The 19,500-nt window shown below is 38.2% G+C and overlaps 1 protein-coding gene across 2 annotated transcripts in view; it reads left to right on the top strand.

The window, feature by feature from the left end:
* GUCY1B1 (guanylate cyclase 1 soluble subunit beta 1) overlaps window positions 1–16,556 on the top strand; it is a 31,723-nt gene extending 15,167 nt beyond the window's left edge. For both annotated transcript variants that reach the window (XM_045202686.2, XM_024568823.4), the window contains 10 exons: window positions 4,047–4,244; window positions 5,185–5,415; window positions 6,597–6,713; window positions 7,650–7,783; window positions 9,356–9,553; window positions 11,827–12,064; window positions 13,008–13,148; window positions 13,661–13,815; window positions 14,161–14,287; window positions 15,398–16,556. In XM_045202686.2, the coding sequence (XP_045058621.2) occupies window positions 4,047–4,244; window positions 5,185–5,415; window positions 6,597–6,713; window positions 7,650–7,783; window positions 9,356–9,553; window positions 11,827–12,064; window positions 13,008–13,148; window positions 13,661–13,815; window positions 14,161–14,287; window positions 15,398–15,421 (1,563 nt within the window). In that variant the 3' untranslated portion in view covers window positions 15,422–16,556. The remainder of the gene's footprint in view (window positions 1–4,046; window positions 4,245–5,184; window positions 5,416–6,596; window positions 6,714–7,649; window positions 7,784–9,355; window positions 9,554–11,826; window positions 12,065–13,007; window positions 13,149–13,660; window positions 13,816–14,160; window positions 14,288–15,397) is intronic.
* Window positions 16,557–19,500: the final 2,944 nt, after the last annotated feature.

The following is a 19,500-nucleotide window of genomic DNA, read 5'->3' as shown; positions in this document are numbered from 1 at the left end:
CAGTTTTAAAGTTGACAAGTGAGGACTTTTAAAGGAAGATAAGTATTTAAGAATTGTGACAACTTTCTCTTTGAATAACTGGCATATATTTTCACAATTTTACAATATATTGATTGTCAAATATAGTATTATGTAAGTGGGACTTTTTAAAAACATGAACTTAAAAGCTTTACTTAACAAAGGAAATGTTATGTCTTGTTCTCTTTCCTTAAAAAAGAGGTTTTCAATGACTGATTTTTAAGATTACTTCCAGATCTAAACCTCAGTAATGTTCTCAAATGACACAACTTGCTCTTCCCACCCTCTCAGATAGGATTCTTAGAGACTGAAACATCTCTTTGTCTCAAAACTTGTCTCCACCCACTTATATGGATCCTTTAGGGATTTTTAATTAAATGCCCTGGAAGCAGGAAAAGGAAGTAGCTACCTTCTAGAAATGTTGCCTTTGTTAATTATGCATGAGCTCATTTTGCCATGCATATTACAAAGAAAATTTGCATTTATTTAAAATCATTCCAAGATCTTTAAAAATACAGAACTTCAGCATGTTCTTCAGAGGAGTAATAAGTTCTCTTTTGCTTCCTAAATCTGTGGGGTGTGTTAAATCAAGAACTCCAGTACAGCTTCCCAGGATGCCAGCACGATTTTATTTCTGTAAATGATAAGGGCTAGGTGACAAGACGAACTGGACTTGTGGATTGCAGAACTCCTGAGAAAAAGTGCATTCATTTTGCTTGTAGAAACACCAGTAAAATTGTACCAGAACATTACAAAATGAAATGAAACCCTCAGAGTAACCTTTTGGCATCTTGAGGCAAAATAGATAGTGGACCTGCTCATTATCCCTTTCCTGTTTCCAAATTTGATAAAGCTAAGAAGAATGAAGAGAAAGCATATCTGAAGTTTTCCTTATTGATTCCTGTGAATCTACTTGTGCTGGAATATATGCATTTACCTTTTTCCTTATGTTTAATGTGGATACTTCTTTGTAATGTATATACTTTTTCTTTGTATACCTGCTTCCATGGGCATATTTAGAAATAAAGAGAATACCAGTTTTAATATAGAACTCTTGTTTTCCTGAATACATTGCTGTAGCCTTATGGATGAATAATTAGCTTTGTATAGATAGTATGATTAAATGAAGTCAAAATTTACTCTTGGCTATTTTGAGAATCTTTTTTTTTGTGACCTTTGATGTGGCTACGAGCGATTATAATCTAACTACAAAGAAGGCACATTTTTAACAATATAAATGTACTCAAATAAAAGTAATTTAATTTTTAATCGCAAACTCCATTTCCCATAATAGACAGCCTGCGGTAATCACTTTGATTTTGAAAGAGTCAAACCAAGTCAGGAAAGCTGTAACTTAAGAAATCCTGAGAGTATTTTTATGTTAGATACTATCTAAAGAAAATCAATACTACATTAAGTGGTGTTAAAGCTTTCATGCTGCAGGAAAGCATTTTACTTGCCCATGTAATTAATAGTAAATTCAATAAAACAGTAAATCTCTGGAGAGTTGGTTACCACAAAGACAAAAGATGACATATTCTGACTTCAAATGTTTTGCTTTCCTACTTGCTTTGAAGTGATACATTTAAGCAACATGTTATTAGCAACATTAATACCTTTGTTTAAATTAAAACTGGTCAGCTTTTAGGGTGGAAGTGCCTTATCTCTTTGTGACTCATGGCAAAGAAATGTGCTAATGTAATATGATACAAAATGAAAATAGATGAGTATGAGAGTGATACAGGCATTTTGACTTATACTTAAGTACTTAGTAGAGGAAAATTAAAAAAATAATATTAAAATACATATTTCAAATTATTGACTCATTTTTTTTTAAGTGAGCTACAACACAGTAGCTGGGCCTGATGATATTAGGTAGTTAACTAAATGCAGCAGCAAGCTCAATTTAGACTTTGTGGCAAATGGAAATAAGTACAAAACTCTTTTGGTCATTTTTTTTCACCTGATTTTCTCTTATGACATTTTTGCAACATCAGCAGAAGAGTAAGGGACCTGGGGGGGTTGTGATCTGTCTTCACGTCTTCCCTTCTCAGAAAAGGATTCCCCTCAAAAAAACTTGTCATAGAAAGAACCCTTCGTATTACTCAACCAAGAAAATTAGTTTTGGGACTTGTACTATGAATATTACAAATATGTATATAAACTTCCAGAAATTAGTGTCTGCCATATTGGATTCCTTTTACATGCCAATAGCAGCCTCTAGAGGCAATGAGGATGAATTGATGTTTCTGTTAGGAAATGGACTGACTTGACTCTAACAGATGTTTAGGGGAAGAAAATTAAAAGCACTCTGCATAAAGGCATTTGAAAAGGAAACCAGATTCACCCAATTGGGGAGACTATTGAAACATGTGTGCAAATCAGAATGTCAACCTTTATGACCTAACTCAGGCCTCATCTTTACTTTGAAACCTTCAGATCCCATTCTTCCAGTCTGAGTTGTTGGGTCCTTTATTTGTGCATCAGAAGCCATTCTGCACATTTGTTTGTGGAATAAACTATGAGCTGCTTAAAGTCAGGGTCCTTGTCATGCAGATTCATATTCAACCTTCTGCCTTGCCCCCAGTCTACACAACGTATGGGCATGATTCCTGACAGCCATGGGGTAACTTGATAGAATGAGTGAAGGCTCGAATGGAGGAGACAGAAAATTAAACCACAGTTATAGGTGCCCTGGGAGAGAATTTCTCAAATCTGGGCCCCCACGGAGAGGCCACCTATTCATTCCAGTTTCTGCCTGGTTTCTTACTGGATACTTCTGTTTCTCTAAATTGGCTTCTTTGAGACATTTGGTACAAGGACCACAGTTCAATATTGGTTCACCTCTGGCACCTTCTTCTTAGAGACGTTCTTTTTAGGCCCATGGCATTCTGAAATCATTTTGTTTTTCACATTCTCTTTCTCCATGGTCACCAGTTATTGGTAGGTTACTATTTGCTTAGTGTATTAGTTTTTTTTATTTCTATCACAAATATAAGTGCTTAAAACAACACAAACCTATTATCCTACAATTTTGCGGGTTGGACATCCATAACAGGTCTCACTGGTCTATGACAAAAGTGCCAGTAGGGCTGTGTTTCTTTCCATAGAACCTAGGGCACAGCTGTTTCCTTGCTCATTCAGGTGTCAGTAGAATTCAGTTTGATGTGTTATAGGGCTGAAGAACCAGTTTCTTCCCTGGCCATCAGCTCGGGCCGCCCTCAGGTCCCAGGGGCTTCTCCATCCTTGCACATAAGTCTCCTACATCTCAGAACCTGGAACGAAGTAGCATTTCCTTCTCATGCCACCATTTCTTCAACCTTCTGTCATTGTACTTCTCTCTCCCTGTAACCAGGAAAGTGTCTCAGCTTTTAAGGACTCAGTCATTCACGTGATTAGCTGGGTGGACCAGGATCACCTAGAACAGTCTTCCCAACTCAAGATCCATTATCTCAATCCCATCTGCAAAATATCTTTTGCCACGTGAGGTATCATACTCAAAAGGATTAGGGCGCGGAAATTGTTTTGCTTACTGTACCTGGGATGTGCTAAGTGTTTCATATACATCATTTTAGTTACCATGATTTTATCAGGAGCCAAGTCTTAGAAGAATTGGGTAAAGTACCTATGTTACCATGAAATGACTGCCAGGCATATACAGCTGACACAGACTTCTATAGATATGTTTATCTTTGCTTTAGCCCATAACTATTTCCTTTTTTCTGCTTCATGGAATTCTCTTCATATATATTAATATATAATTCTCTTTATGTATTATTTCTTAACATGTATTAACTGTTAGTAGCCACAGATGTTTTTCTTAATTACTCTACTAGAGTTTCAAGTTCCCCGTGGTTCTTGCCTTACAAATATCTCAGTGCAGCAAGGGAAGGAAGTGCTATGTGAGTGTTTCCTCGGCTGAGCTGCTCACGAAGCTCAGATTGAGCCTTCTGTCTTTAGCTTGCTTTCCAGAAGCCACCGTCATGTGGAAGCATTATTTACTCATCACCATTTCCTCTGTATTGCAGAACCTAGATGCTCTGCATGACCACCTGGCTACTATCTACCCAGGTATGCGTGCACCTTCCTTTAGGTGCACTGATGCAGAGAAGGGCAAAGGACTCATTCTGCACTACTACTCAGAGAGAGAAGGACTTCAGGATATTGTCATCGGAATCATTAAAACAGTAGCTCAGCAAATACATGGCACTGAAATCGACATGAAGGTAATGATCAGTCATGGAGACACTTCTAAACAGTAGAAAATTAAAAATGATACTCAGTGAATTTACCTTTAATTATTGCAGCTAGTGAACCTCACCAGAGAAATATATAAACCATAGCAGTGGCAGCTGCAGAAATCTTCTATATTTGGCCTTGGAATGCAAGGATCTAAAGGAATACAGGCTACTTATTTCCTTGCGGCAGCAGATTTTTCTTTTTATACGTTGCGTAAGGTCACATGAAATTTAGTTTGCATTCTCCGTGAGCACACACTGGCTGGAAAGCAGGAGGTATGCGACTGGCTAAGCTGTACCCTTCAGAATATAAAAAAACACACCGTAAAATGGATAAATTCTAAAATATAAAATTAGATATTATTTTACTGTTCATTGTTTTTGTTTGTTTGTTTGTTTTTTGTGGACTTTGTCTGTCCCTAAAATATCATTGGAATATCTCATATTGTGAACTAAAAGTTTTGCTTTAAAAAAAATTAGATTACTTGGTGAACAGGAACTACTTTAAAGGACACATGGACAAAATCAAGGGGGAGGGTGGAGGTGGGGGAGGGAGGGGGTTTGGCTGGGGTGGGGTGGAGGGATGGGGAGAAAAGGCATACAACTGTAACTGAATAAAAATAAAAATTTTAAAAAAATTAAAAAAATAAATAAAATAAAATAAAATAAATTAGATTACTTGGTGAAAGAAGCCAGCTCTCACACTTTAAAAAGGTTGATAATACAGACTGCTAGTTTTAAGTGATAATTCCAAGGTATTAATACAACAATTGTTCTTTTATTTCAGCCATGTATAGTATTTGCATATATTAAAATTTTAATATAACCCTCCAAATGCAATTTTCCAAACCAATTTCTTAGACACTTAGGTTATTTTAAGTACATTGAAATGCAGACCATCAACACCATTTACCCCTTTGACACCCAGGTTATTCAACAAAGAAATGAAGAATGTGATCATACTCAATTTTTAATTGAAGAAAAAGAATCTAAAGAAGAGGATTTTTATGAAGATCTTGACAGATTTGAAGAAAATGGTACCCAGGAATCACGCATCAGCCCCTATACCTTCTGCAAAGCTTTTCCTTTTCACATCATATTTGACCGGAGCCTAGTGGTCACTCAGTGTGGCAATGCCATATACAGAGTGCTTCCCCAGGTAAATGACGTGCTTCCTTGGGACCTGACACAAAGGACGGACCATAAAGGCGCTATTGCCACATGTGACCATGCATTTAACCTTTTTACTGTGTATTAGTTGATGTTCAGTACATTGCATATTATGTAAGTTGTTTAAATGTGAGCTCGTGTGTTTAACCATAATGCTACTTTTCCTACAACAGGTATATATATATTTTCTTAATAACAGGGATAGTGAGGATGCTATGCCCTTTTAAAATGAGAAAATGGGTAACTTTCTCGTAACAACCAATTGTCACCTATTTTATTCCTTGAATACATATTCATTGGCTATATACTATTTGAAAATAGCTTTCAAAATCAACCTTTGATATTTGCAGGGAAATGAGAGAATTTAAAAGCTACTAAAGAGGAAAATGCCAGAGATTACTATCATGGGAAGTGGTAGAAAAAGCGTCAGAGGACAACAGTGCAAGTCTGCATTGATTTGCATTACTCTGATCCGTCTGTAAAATCATTCCCTTCTGCTCTACCAGTTTTTGGAGTTGTACATGACAAGTGTCTAGAGATACTTTTTGCTTGTAATTAAAGAGACTTGATAATTTGGGATTAGCCTAAATGGGATTGGGCATACATCTATAAATCCAGAAGCCTGGGCTCTTATGCTGGTTTTGCCTTTCCCTCATTATAAGCCACGAAGTGTGTTACTTGGCCTTTCTCTGTCAATTTTCCCTTTGTTACAGCATGAAGGGAGAGCAAATGGAGAACATTTAGTTGAATCACTTGTCCATTATGAGCAATCAATAACTGTTATTGTTATTACTATTATCATCTCTCGATAAACTGTGTTTGCTGGTGCTCTTGATATTTAAACTTCATTTTAAGCCATTGGTATTTAACACCTCATGCTACATTTTAAAAGATAAATTACCATTTTTTCTTTGAAAATGCTTCTTTTGTTTCTAATAGCTTATATTTGAATACTAGTCATCTGAATCCATATGAGGTTTTATGTTCATGAAACTATTTGATGTCCATTTAATCACTGAGTTGCATAGGTCAAGATGAGTCCATAGCTGAGGTAACTTTCCCGCAAGTTAATGTATTTCTGTACTTACATATAATTGATCCAGTTTAACCTAATATCAAATAAAAATTGTTTCAAATAATTGTGTTCTTTTCTTTTTATCTACATTCTAGCTCCAACCTGGTAATTGCAGCCTTTTGTCTGTTTTCTCTCTGGTCCGTCCTCACATTGACATTAGTTTCCATGGGATCCTTTCACACATCAATACGGTTTTCGTATTGAGAAGCAAGGTAATTAAGATATTATTTTATTAAATGTGAGTAAGTCAGATGTGTTACATACTAGAAGTGTTCTGGAGGGAAAAGTAGCTGCTATGCCATTCTACAAGATAGAGGAGGTACAGGGAGATCAAAAGCAAACCTCAAAGGGAGTCCCTATTTCAAAGGGAGTGTCTATTTCAAAGACAATGTTATTGATTTTTGGTTTGCCTGAGAGTCAATAGGACTCTGTCATCTGATCAGAATTAATAAAAATCAGTGTGGAGAATGACTTGCTGGGACAACCCAGTTTCATATATTAAACCAACATCCTTTACTCCCTGTATAACTACACTGTCCTATTTTAGAGTCAGAAAAACTAATATTTTTTTTAAATAAAAACCTCATCCACTTCCTTAAAGTGTCTCTTCTTCTTGGTTCCATTTTTTTTTGCAGGGAAAAAAGAGTGGTAAAGTATTCATTCAGTTGGTAATGATAACAGCTCTCACAGTTTCTGTCTTTGGGACTGGCAGAGCGAAGATGTCTTCGAGTACACACTTCATCCTTCCTGCAACCCTCCCAAAAGTCCTACATACACACATTTTGTGTGTTTGGAAGCATTTCCAGTTTCTTTGTGAATGTAGGGGTGGGGAGACGAGAGGCTTGGTTTATTCTTTGATAAGACCTGGTTTATATCTTGTAAGCATAATAGAAAATCAGAAATAATCTTAGAACTTTAAATAAATATGTGAACAGTAGTACAGCTGCTGTCTCTCCACTTGTTTGCTCCATTTTTAAGGGAGCCACTACGCTTATGGCTTGGCAGAACTCTGGTGCAATGCCCTCCCCTCTTCAAATGGGTGCAGTTATCTCCCTTATGGTTTGGTGGGAAGCGAGGTTTGCGTGTCCCTTTTTGTGATGAATTGTGAGGCAGGGAGAAAGTTAATGGGTATGCCTTGCCTTTTCCAGGAAGGATTGCTGGATGTGGAGAAATTAGAATGTGAGGATGAACTGACTGGGACTGAGATCAGCTGCTTGCGTCTCAAGGGTCAAATGATCTACTTACCTGAAGCAGATAGCATACTTTTTCTGTGTTCGCCAAGGTAATACATTTTAAATGAATTACAATGGATGTAAGTACCCATCTTTAACTACCAAAGGAATTTTATAACATGTTACTCATCATGTCTACGTATTCTGAAGTGTAATTAGATTTTACAACTCTTATTAGTATACCTCTCCATGACAAAGATGTCAATTAACATTTGTAATAAATTCAGCAGAAATCATGTATTCTATTTTATTTGCTGACTGTTTATGCCATTAGATCATCCTATAGCTAATCTGCAGTTATTCTGAAGTGTAATTTGAGTTTACAACTCTTATAGTCAACTTTTTTATAAGAAAAGTCAACTAAGGGCAGTTTTACTTCTAAAATAAATAATTTCAAGATGGTTAATTTAAATTTAGAAACAATGTAGTGTATTAAAATAAATATTTTAAAAAATAAGACGTGATTTGGTTATGTTTCCTAACTCAATTCTTTTTAATCTTATAATCTTTTGTTTTCCTCTGCTTATGGGCAGATATTTTATAGTTTTCAGCAGATGATCTGGTCTCTGTCCAGAAGGGTCTATTTCTGCAAGCGAGCTTTAACTTACGTATCCATTTTAACAAAATCTAAAGAGACCAAGTGCTTCACGAGTAAGCTATTTGATCATTCTTTGTTTCTACATTGGAATGCTAATTTTTGCTTTGATCTATGGATATCTCTGCTGAGAATCTATTATAGGGAGACATTTTAGTAATCCATAATTCTTCAGTAAAATCTCTACTCAATTATTCAATTTTAGAGAAATTATTACTGTGAATGCCCAGAATTACTTTGCATTTAAAGATTTCAAACCAATAACATATCCTTAAGACATTAAAACCAAAGAGTAAATTTTTAAAAAGCTGCTTTTCACTTACCAGATCTTCACTGAATCAGTAAATATTATTGTCCTAAAAATAACTTAAGTTGAAAAGATGCAGCAAATTTAAATGCTATTTCAAATAAATGAGAAAAATTAGTCAAAGAAAGTAAGAGTAGAAGAAATTAAAGTCAGAAGTAAGAGCAGCATATAAAATATAGCTCAGAAAGTCATGCGTACACAGAATGCTTGTTGAAGATGAGTCATACATCAGGTTGCGCACTTTTAATCGTCATATTTAAAGTGGAAAAGCAATCAGTTACGAGAGTCACAGACTCCCGAAGGAAGAAATGAACTAGTTTCTCAAAGAAGCACAATATCCCTTCTAAAGACAGTGAAGATAAATTGTTTTTTCATCTCTTGATAACAAGAAAAATGTGTAATAATAAGTCACAGCCTTGTGCTAAGTAACAGCAGGTTTCATAGTGCAGTTTTCTTCATTGTCTTTCAGTTTAGGCTGATAACATCAAAAAGTGCAAATTGGGGAGCATACATTTTAAGTCCATTGCTCTTTGGTAGATTTTGAACTCTCTAGAAGACTGAAGTTATATTCTTTGCATGATTGTCCAATGTTTTTCTTCTTCAGCCTGAGCAGCATTAGAATGGAAGGACGTGGCAGGGTGATGCTCACTGATAGTGATCCCGGTTGGTATTGTCATGTGATGACTTGGAATGCCTTTGCCTCTTTTCTCTGTATTACAGTGTGATGAATCTGGACGATTTGACCAGGAGAGGTCTGTATCTGAGCGACATCCCTCTGCACGATGCCACACGTGATCTTGTCCTTTTGGGAGAACAATTCAGAGAGGAATACAAACTGACCCAGGAACTGGAAATCCTAACAGACAGGCTACAGCTCACGTTAAGAGCCCTAGAAGATGAAAAGAAAAAGACTGACACGTAAGTTTATAACCGTGTGTTTAAAGAAGGTCACCGCTTCCCTAATCCACGGCGTCATGGATGGTGACTTTACTATAGTGAAGATTAATACTCACACTAAAAAGACATGGGGGCCATTGGAGCTCTGGAGTAGTAAATAAGCTCTTCCACATCACTTAAGATGAAATTATGCATACAGAAATAAATCGGTCTTCGTGGTGGTGGGAACATGTCTTCCGTTTTTACAAAGTAAGCTGAAAGAATAAATGCCAATACATTTCTCTGGAAATCAATAGAATAAATCAAATGCTAAAATCCAACTATCCATTCTTTCCTTTATAGAAGAAATATGTTCGGCGCTTCCTCGATGTGCCAGGGGCCGGCTAAGTTCTGAGGGTTACACTGAGCACTGACTTAGAGTTGGCCATTATCTTCTAAAAGATTTCTTTTCTTGGGCTGAATTGTTTTAAAACTTGGCTGATATGAATCTGACAGATTGAATGTCATCTTGTAATGACAACAATTACATCTGTGAAGACAAATATTAGCAAAAAATCAAAATATAAAGCTATTATTTTTCTATGAATGGTAGATTAAATTAGGAAATATTGGGCAAGTGACATTAAAGTAATAGTTCATTTTCAAGTAATTTATTTAAACAAATACACATCATGCATACTACTTGGACTTGCTTGCTGTATTCGTTAAAAGCACTAAGTCACTGATGTTCATAACATATTTTACCCAGGGCCTTGTGTGTTCAATTTTAATGCTTATACATGTATAACAGAAAGGTATCTTGCTGGAGAATTGAACTCATCTGTCTCACTTTCATAAGAACTATTTCACTCAGGTTGAACACTCAGAATGTTGGTAACAGCATCACTTTCCGTACTTTTCCTGCATTGATACATGTGTAGTTGCCCAAGGATGGATGCTGTGCCCACACATAATAAGCACACCAGTTAACTATTTATTCAGGCATGAATGAAGTAGAGAATGCCATTGAATGCCTGTCTTTACCCATAGCTTCTTGATTCACTCTTTTGGCCTTTGTATAATGAAGGTGAAATCTGGTTTCATTTTTTTTTTTTGAGACCACTTAACATTTCCCATACTCCTACTGAACCCCTTAATCTATTCAGATATTTCAAAAATTTCAGAAAGTATATGGGACAGGCAGCTTGAATTCCTTCCACTTCTTGAAAACACCTCAAACATATGTTTTATTGGTATGTGGTACAACTTTATCCATGAAAAATATCACATTTTGTGGAGCTCATGATACACTTCTAAGGACTAAGGTTCAAAGTCATATGGGTCTGTAAGTTTGACTAGTGTCCTGCTCTGCCTATTATAATAAAACAGCACCTAGGCTTAGGTTTGGTTTTTTGGTTTTTTTGGTAGACATTTGTTTCTCAAGGTGATATAATTATAAACCCTTCACTATTTATTTCCTTTAAAGCTAAGTAGTTCTTCTGTTCACATTTAATATTCAAACATAACTTTAAAATATTTTATAAAATTTTTTGTTTGAAAGTTAAAATGAAAGACTGGGGAAATCCCACTAAAGCTAGGAAAAATGATGAGAGCTCAGCTCCATGACGTACATTAAATTTAGCACAGTATACCCTCTGACTATAGAGAAGAAAAAGGGACGAGCCTTCATTTATTCCTCTGAGCCCTCATGCAAGAGCCCCGCTGTCTCCCAGGCTCCTGCTTCTCCCCACGTAAATCCAGCAGCAATCATCCTTCCCTGTTGTGTTTACCACACTCGTCCCTCAGCACGGTCTCTGATGCTGTTGTCGTCTCAGTATTGACTATGGAAACAAAATCTCCAGACCAAGGCCCACCTGTCTTACCAGAATGAGATGGGAGAGAAATCTGCTACTTTCAATATTACTTTACAACAATTGAGATCAGATTCTTATTCCAGAGACATAAGCATGCTATTCCCACAGTGTCTCTCATGCAGTAACGACAACTTCTCGACAACTTCTCGAATATCAGAGCAGCAGGGTCAGAGTCCAGGACTACAAATGAAAACTTTGACTTGTCTTTGTTTTGTCTAGTGTTTGGCTGATTTTGATTTGGTTTGATTTGGTTTGAAATGGAGACATTTTGTTTTTACTTATAAATATGAGTAATATTTGAAACTAGTTTTAGAGGTTGTCCTATAAGAATCCAGGCCTTCACAATGCACATGACATCGATGCTCTATGAAATGGCCTGTAGATGCACAAAACCTATCCCAGCATTTCTTACCATGGCTGTTTCCTAATCCCACTAAACAGGTTGCTATACTCTGTCCTTCCTCCATCTGTTGCCAATGAGCTGAGACACAAGCGTCCTGTGCCTGCTAAGAGATATGACAATGTGACAATCCTCTTCAGTGGCATTGTGGGCTTCAACGCTTTCTGTAGCAAACATGCATCTGGCGAAGGGGCCATGAAGATTGTCAACCTTCTCAACGACCTCTACACCAGATTTGACACACTGACCGACTCCCGGAAAAATCCGTTTGTGTATAAGGCAAGTCCTGACCACATTGCGATGCAGTGCTGTTCAGACCATCCCTGCAGAGGCACTAAGGTTACATCCCTCACTGCAGCCGTGGTGCATAGTAAGCCTCCATGTAGTCAGTGTTCATCGTCTGAAATAATCACCTCCTGCTATAAACCACTCTCTCTCTTGTAACTGAAGTAAATGGAGCAGACGATTCCGTAGTTACAATGAATTGTTCAGCAGCTTTTTTGCATTTGCATTAACAGACCCGTGCGCGTTGTTTATCACACATAGTATAAGCATAGCGTTCATTACAGTGATTTGTAAGAGACATTTTTATGGAAGTGTGTAAATGCTTTGTATGGTAAAGAAGTCATGGAACATGAGAACATAAATGTGCATAAGGCATTTCTGCCCTTGGTTTCAATGACAAACAAGTATAATATTGGAAAAATGGAGTCAGTGGAATATTGCTTCATAAAGGAAAGAATGTTAACTACATTATCCCCAGGCATCTGGGGTAATATAAGTGCCACCAGAGCTATTTGTTTTACAGTCATTTCCTGAGGTACAGTGTAACACTCAGTGAGCATATCATAAAAATAAATAGGTAATGACCATGATAAATCATTGAATTGCAGGTCTTGTGCTGTCAAACCATCACTGTTTTAGGGGAAAATAAGGCAATACATTGTCCTACCGAATTGTAAGGGTATCTGAGGTGAGAAACCAAAACTTACAAGTGGAAAAATAATGCTGAGACTAAACCTTCCTGTAATCAAATACCTCAAATGCCATGTGTGTAAATTTCAAATAATTACAAAGTTTTATGTTGTTGGAATTTTTAAAGAAGAGGGAGGAAAGTTTAAAGTTACTGATAGCCTTGGCAAATATTTTTCGTGTAGTATGAGCAAATGAAACGGTCACGTTTATGCTAACCAGTCAACATCTAACCATATGTATACGTCAGGTGGAGACCGTGGGTGATAAGTACATGACAGTGAGTGGTTTACCAGAGCCCTGCATCCACCACGCACGGTCCATTTGCCACCTGGCCTTGGACATGATGGAAATTGCCGGCCAGGTTCAAGTAGATGGCGAATCTGTTCAGGTTAGTAAATAAAATAGATGTTAAAAGAGTAGTAGTAGACCACTGTAGACAGCTGATTCATATTCTTGACCAAGCAATCATTAATTATGTATAAGGAAAGGCATCTTTACCACAAAAACTGAAATATTTTAAAGGTCTCACTGCATTACATTCTCTCAGGGAGGGCAAGTCTCTGTCTGAAGTTGCTTAGTCAGCCCCATGTACTGGAAGTTGTGGTGAGGAGATGAAACCTTCTGTCCCTTCTGGGTTTAGGGTTTTGGGTTTTTTTTTCAAACTCCTTCCTGTATCCCATGTAACTTGCCAGGTTCACATCTTTGAAATCATCAGACTTTAGAAAAGGAATGGCAGGAAGATTTTGTGAGGGTGTTAATTTTGTCTGTAACACACTTGAGTTTTCTAGGGAATTCTTATGCTTTTTGTACAATGGCTCCTCATTATTCTGTACTATAAAATAAGTAAGTATTAGTGTGTTCGTGATTGAATTGGTTAAAGCCAAGTTTTGATTTCTGCAGATAACAATAGGGATACACACTGGAGAGGTCGTCACAGGTGTCATAGGACAGAGGATGCCCCGTTACTGTCTTTTTGGAAATACTGTCAACCTCACGAGCAGAACAGAAACCACTGGAGAAAAAGGGAAAATAAATGTGTCTGAATATACGTACAGGTAAGAGAACATGCCTTGGTGTTTACGGATTTGAAAGGAAAAGGTCTGTCTGCGTGTGGTTTGACTCTCCGAGTGATTTTGTTTCGTTTAAGCAGTCATCACCGTCACCCTTGGGATTGTTTGATTTGTATTTGTGTGGACGGTGTCATTATTTCCACTTGAAATCATTTCACACCCTCTCGGAGATCCCTGATGTGGTCATTGTTCTGAAAACCTTGAGTTACCTTTATGTACAACTTTAGTGAGTGTCCTCGCTGTGTCTCTATTTCTGACTGTGGTACCTGTCACATTCTCTGGGCAACCGTGTTCCATAACTCTCTCCTTGCTCCCTGCCCCATCTTCCAGATGTCTTATGACCCCAGACAATTCAGACCCACAGTTCCACTTGGAGCACAGAGGCCCAGTGTCCATGAAGGGCAAGAAAGAACCAATGCAAGTTTGGTTTCTCTCAAGAAGAAATACCGGAACAGAGGTATGACTAATCAGAGCCCCATTTTTTCCCCCAGAGAGTCTCTACATATGGCAAGCTGAATCATAATCACTGAGAATACACTTCATTTGAAAAGAAGTATTAGTTACAGAAATGAACTTTCAAGTAAAGCAGCAGAAATATTGCGCCATTCATGAGCCAGTTGGAACAATAAATACTTCCTAGGGGGTGCTTTTGGTGGCTGGCTTTGGAAGCTAGAACCAAAAGCACTAGATGGAGAAGACCTGTTCTTTTGTTCTTCCGCTGCAAACTGGTTCAAACATGACTGAGGTGGTGGGCTGTGAGGGGAACCCCCGACCTTGTTCCCTCGGCCCCTAAGTTATTGTGAGAACAGCATCAGAATTTCTTAACCATGCGGTTTCGGATCTTCGTAAGGGCCAAGCTGTCTCCAACTGTACTTGTTCGAGTATCTTCGGAAATCCTAGTCCCTTGTGTGTTTGTCCTAGAGAGGAGTGATTTACAATTTTCCAGAATCTACTATAAACGATTTTGTAGGGAAGCTCTATGTTCATGGTAGAGCTGTGGCTGTGCTCCAGCCAGAACCCAAGTGCTAGAGTGGATCTCACAACACTGGCCTCCAGAGGGGAATCCTGTGACCGCTGCTGGGCTGTGCACACAAAGGGCAGGCCCCGCCTTTTCCCACTCCCAGTGCCCTGCATCCGAAACAAGTTAGCCACCTTGTTCCCCTGTTGATGTACTGGTTCTTTAAAGAGGGAGAGACTGCTTGATTCCATTTGTTTCTCTGTACGTATACATGCCCTAAAATGCTTTTAAAGTGCCCCAAGTGCTAAAAGGAATGGAATGTCAAGTTTTACAATATTTATTTTTATCTTCTTTCAGCTGTTTTCACTAAATAATTTACTTATGGGGTTGGTATGCTTAGTAATGTTTTCTGAGAAGTTAAACTATACCTCCAGCGTTGGTCACTGTAGTTGGGTGGCCCTCTGTCACCCAGCGTTATGGGGGGAATGCCTTCAAAAACCTGAAGGTATCAATGCAGACCATACTCTTACAGAAAACGATTTTTTTCCGGGGTACTATAAGATTTGCTATTCCTGAAAATTAATCCCTTTTTGCTTACACTTTGCTAAGGAAACAAAGCAGGAGGATAACTGAATCATGGACTGTGGGAGGAAGAAGACAGTGCCCAGTTCCAGCTACCCTCTAACATGCGGCAAACCTAGGAGCAACTGTGATTCTGCTTTGTCTTTCTCAATTCCCCCAAGCCTTTCTCCTGGGCATATCTTTATTCATTATTCAACTTTAGCTCTGCTTTTGATTCTTTTCCAGGTTGAATATATTATCTAAAGTTCGGCTTTAGATGTGGATGATATGCGCTTCATGTGTCTTAAAACCTACTACAAGCATTACTAAACATGGTAATTTGTATGTAGTAGGCACCCAATAAATATCTCTTGAATTTAATTTAAATGAAACTGAACAGTATTTGGCCTTGTATACACAGACCATAGTATCCCAAATTTGTTTCACACTCCATGTATATGTATATTTTAATGACTATAACATATAACAAACTTTATATCATGTCGGTGTATATCATTATAGAATTCATTTTCTAAAGGAGTGAATTGTAAGTTTTAGGGGAAAAAAGTGATTTATTTTCAGACTCCCAAAGTAAGAATTAACTTACCATGCTAAGAAAATAGTGATTATTTTGAAGTATGTCAATTTCTCTTAAGAAATATAGATCAAGCATTTCTGTTATTAAAATATTTGGTTGCTCATTCAAATACATGTGGCAAATTACAATTCCTCTAAAATGTTATCATTTGTATTGTATCCTTTGTATTAAATCTCATTAACTACATTCAGCTGTTCTGGAAAGCTGCAGTATTTAAGCTACTACATTAGCTTTGGATATGTGTTAGGGGCTCTAACCACTTCCAAGAATAAAACTGGGACACTCTGTTAATCAGAGCCATCCCTGGCCTTTTATTCACAGAAATGAGCTTCTTTTTCTTAGTTTAGAAGGATGGGATTATATCCAGGGCATCATGTTCAGAAAACTTAGTTTAATTACAACATAGAATGCATTCCTATTGGAATACTTGGTCTGTTGTTCTTAAATGTCTCAATAATTTATTAATATCTACCTTTATAAAATATAGTGCATCTACTTTTGTGTAAAAATGTTTGTCATTTTAGTATTTCATATCAACACATCGATATATGTATAAATGTTCTATGTTAATGTGTAAAAGAATCTGCAATAAATTATTTTTTCCACTTGCTTCCCGACAGTTTTCACTTCAACAAAAATGATGTTATTTGTCATTTTATTAATGCTATTTTTATAAATGCATTTTAGGATTTTACCTATTATAGACTTTAAATTAATTTAGACTCATTGCTGTTATAAAGTTTAATGGCTCCTCTTAGACAGACATAGTTTCAAATGCTATTTTTCTTTAGACCAACAAAATGACAGAAACAAGAGTAGACAAGGCGGGGGAGGGGGTGTGGGGAAGGAATACACAGATAAACGAACAATGACATCAGCTCTTGGAGTGCTCACAGTCTTTCAGAAATGAAAGAACACATACAAATAATAAAAATATATATGACATTTGTAGCGACAAAACATATTCAAGATGACAGAACGGCCACTTACAAAATGAGAGATGAGAGGGAGCATAGGGTGGGGTGAGAAAAGGGGGAGACGGGTAGACCAGCTGGATTTCAAGATGATCTAGTTTAAATACGAATTAATACCATGGAAGCAAGGATTTGCATCTGCTCCAGCAGCTGTGGACGAGAAAGGGGTTGCCGCCCAAACCTGCCAAGTTCAGGGGAGACATGGCTACAGCTTCATAAACTCAGAGACAGAAAGTAACCACATAGGGTGGTCTGAACATAAAACTTCCTAACTAAATGTAGGTCATGGCCAGTAGTCACGTCCTAGGCCTGTAGCTTCTTGGGCAAAGGTCACTCAGTACCTTCGGTGAGCCAGTCGGTCGTGTTTTTGCATCTGAGATAACAAACCTCTCCAACATCAGAGTAATCTCTCCCAGATCCCCAGGGCACTCCCACCACTGAACTGCTGTAAATGTTACTTGTTAACTACCTTGTACCCACCGATGTAAAAGAAGTGTCTCTCTGTTTTATTTTTTACTCAATCCCAGAGATTTCCCTGCTTTGCTTTCTCTTGCCCCCTTAATCTACCACCAGTGGATTTCCTGTGACCCTCCTGAGTCTCCTGCTTTGATTCTCCTGTATAAATGAGCTGTGAAACTGCCATTCTCCAGAGTGTTTTCTCCATTCCTTGAGATTCCACTTCCCGGCACTTGTGGTCATTTTGGCTCAGACAAACTCTTCGAAGACTTTTTCTTAGGCTGGAGGTTCTTGGTCCGGACAGCCTGCACGCAGGGTCTGGAGCTTCTCTCCTGCTTAACCCTTGTGTGCCGCACGTGTTGTGTACCTCAGGTTTGCTTGCAGGAGGTCGTCTTTCTAAGTTCTGAATTTAGTGAACATTCGTCAGTCTCTTTTATTGGCCCTGACGCCTACTTTATGCAGGCTTTAAAAAAGTATTATTCTTCTCTTTTTATTTCTTATGTGAATTTCTTTCCCAAACATTTTTTTGGTATTTTAAAACATAAAGAAATTGTGCAGGGTGTAACCATACGCCTACACCTAGATTTTACAATTATTAAAAATGGACTGTATTCTGACAAACTCATTTTCTAGTGTTCTCTACTCTGCAGGATTGGAATTTTTTTTTGAGATACAATTCACATACTATACAATTCACTTTTTTAAGGTGTGCAATTGAGTGGTTTTGGCATATTCACAAGGTTGTACAATCACCTAATTGCAGAATATTTTCATTACTTCAGAAAGACATCCTGTACCCATTAGCAGTCACTCCAAATTAACTGTTTCTCTCAGCTCTGCCACCCACTAATCCACTTTCTGTCCCTAAGGATATGCCTATTCTGAACATTTTGTATAGTGATATTGTGATTTATCCTAAGAAATTACTATATATTTGGTCTTCCTTGCAGTCCCAGTTTCTGGCACAAGTTTCTGGAATTTCTTAAGTGATGAGAATGACAAAGGTTTCTTTGCTACATTAATGATGACTTTAGGAATATATCATAAACCTAAGCACGGGGGCTGGTTTCCAGTGGAACCAACCTGAGTAGAGAGGGTTGGAACTTTTAGTCCCTCCAACCCCCACCTCCACCCTCCAGGGAGGGAAGAGAAGCTGGAGGTTAATTAAAACCATGACCAGTGATCTGGCCAGTGACCTGATCAGCCGTATCTCTGTAATGATATGTTCATAAAAACCCCAAAAAGACCGAGTCGGAGCGCTTTTGCATTGGCGTCCCTGGAGAGGTGTTCCTAGAGAGAGAGGTGGCTGAAGAGGGTACAGCAGCTCTGTGCCCTGTCTCCATACCTTGCCCCATGCATCGCTTCCCTCTGGCTGTTCCTGCGTTATATCCTCCTAGGCAGTAAAATATTCCTGAGTTTGTGTGCCACTCTAGCACACTAATCCATCCCAAATTGGGGGCTGTGGGACTCTCGTATCTACAGCTAGTGGGGCAGAGCACAGGTGACGACCTGGATCTGCAATTGGCCTCTGAAGTGCAGACAGCCTTGTAGGACTGAGCTCCAAACCTGTGGAACCTGATCCTATCTCCTAGAAGAGTGATTTTCAACCAGTGTGCTGCAAGAATTTTTAAGACATGCAATACCTGACTATTTAGTCAGGGGCTCTGACCTCTTTTGCCTCAGGCTGTCAGGTAAAAAAAAAATGACAACAACCAACGCAACAGTAGCTGCCTGGTGTGAATGAAATGAAATTATACCTATTTAGCTTATGTGGGCCATGAGATGAAAAAGGTTGAAAATTGCTGCCCTGGAAGATAGTGTCAGAATTGAGTTGAACTGTAAGAAACTCAGCTGGTGTTCAGAGAATAGTTTTGTGGTGTGCGGGGGCGGGGGTGGGGGAGGGTGGGGAAACCCACATTGTAAATGGGTGCAGAATTCTTAGAGAGGGAAAAATACTTACTTAGCTGCTTACCCCTAAGTATGTTCCTCTTTTTGCTGCCCTCTCTAATGGCTCTTAGAACCTCTGGAGGGCAGCAGAGAATGTTGGGCAGAATGCCGGTCTGAAAAGGACAGGGAACACACAAGATGTCTGGGAGATGTGCCTTGCACGTTCTTGGTTCCCA

The sequence above is a fragment of the Desmodus rotundus genome, chromosome 9 (assembly GCF_022682495.2).
Source record: "Desmodus rotundus isolate HL8 chromosome 9, HLdesRot8A.1, whole genome shotgun sequence".
In the NCBI taxonomy this organism is placed as follows: Eukaryota; Metazoa; Chordata; class Mammalia; order Chiroptera; family Phyllostomidae; genus Desmodus; species Desmodus rotundus.
The sequence above is the reverse complement of the archived record's forward strand: the minus strand, read 5'-3'. Positions and strand labels throughout refer to the sequence as shown.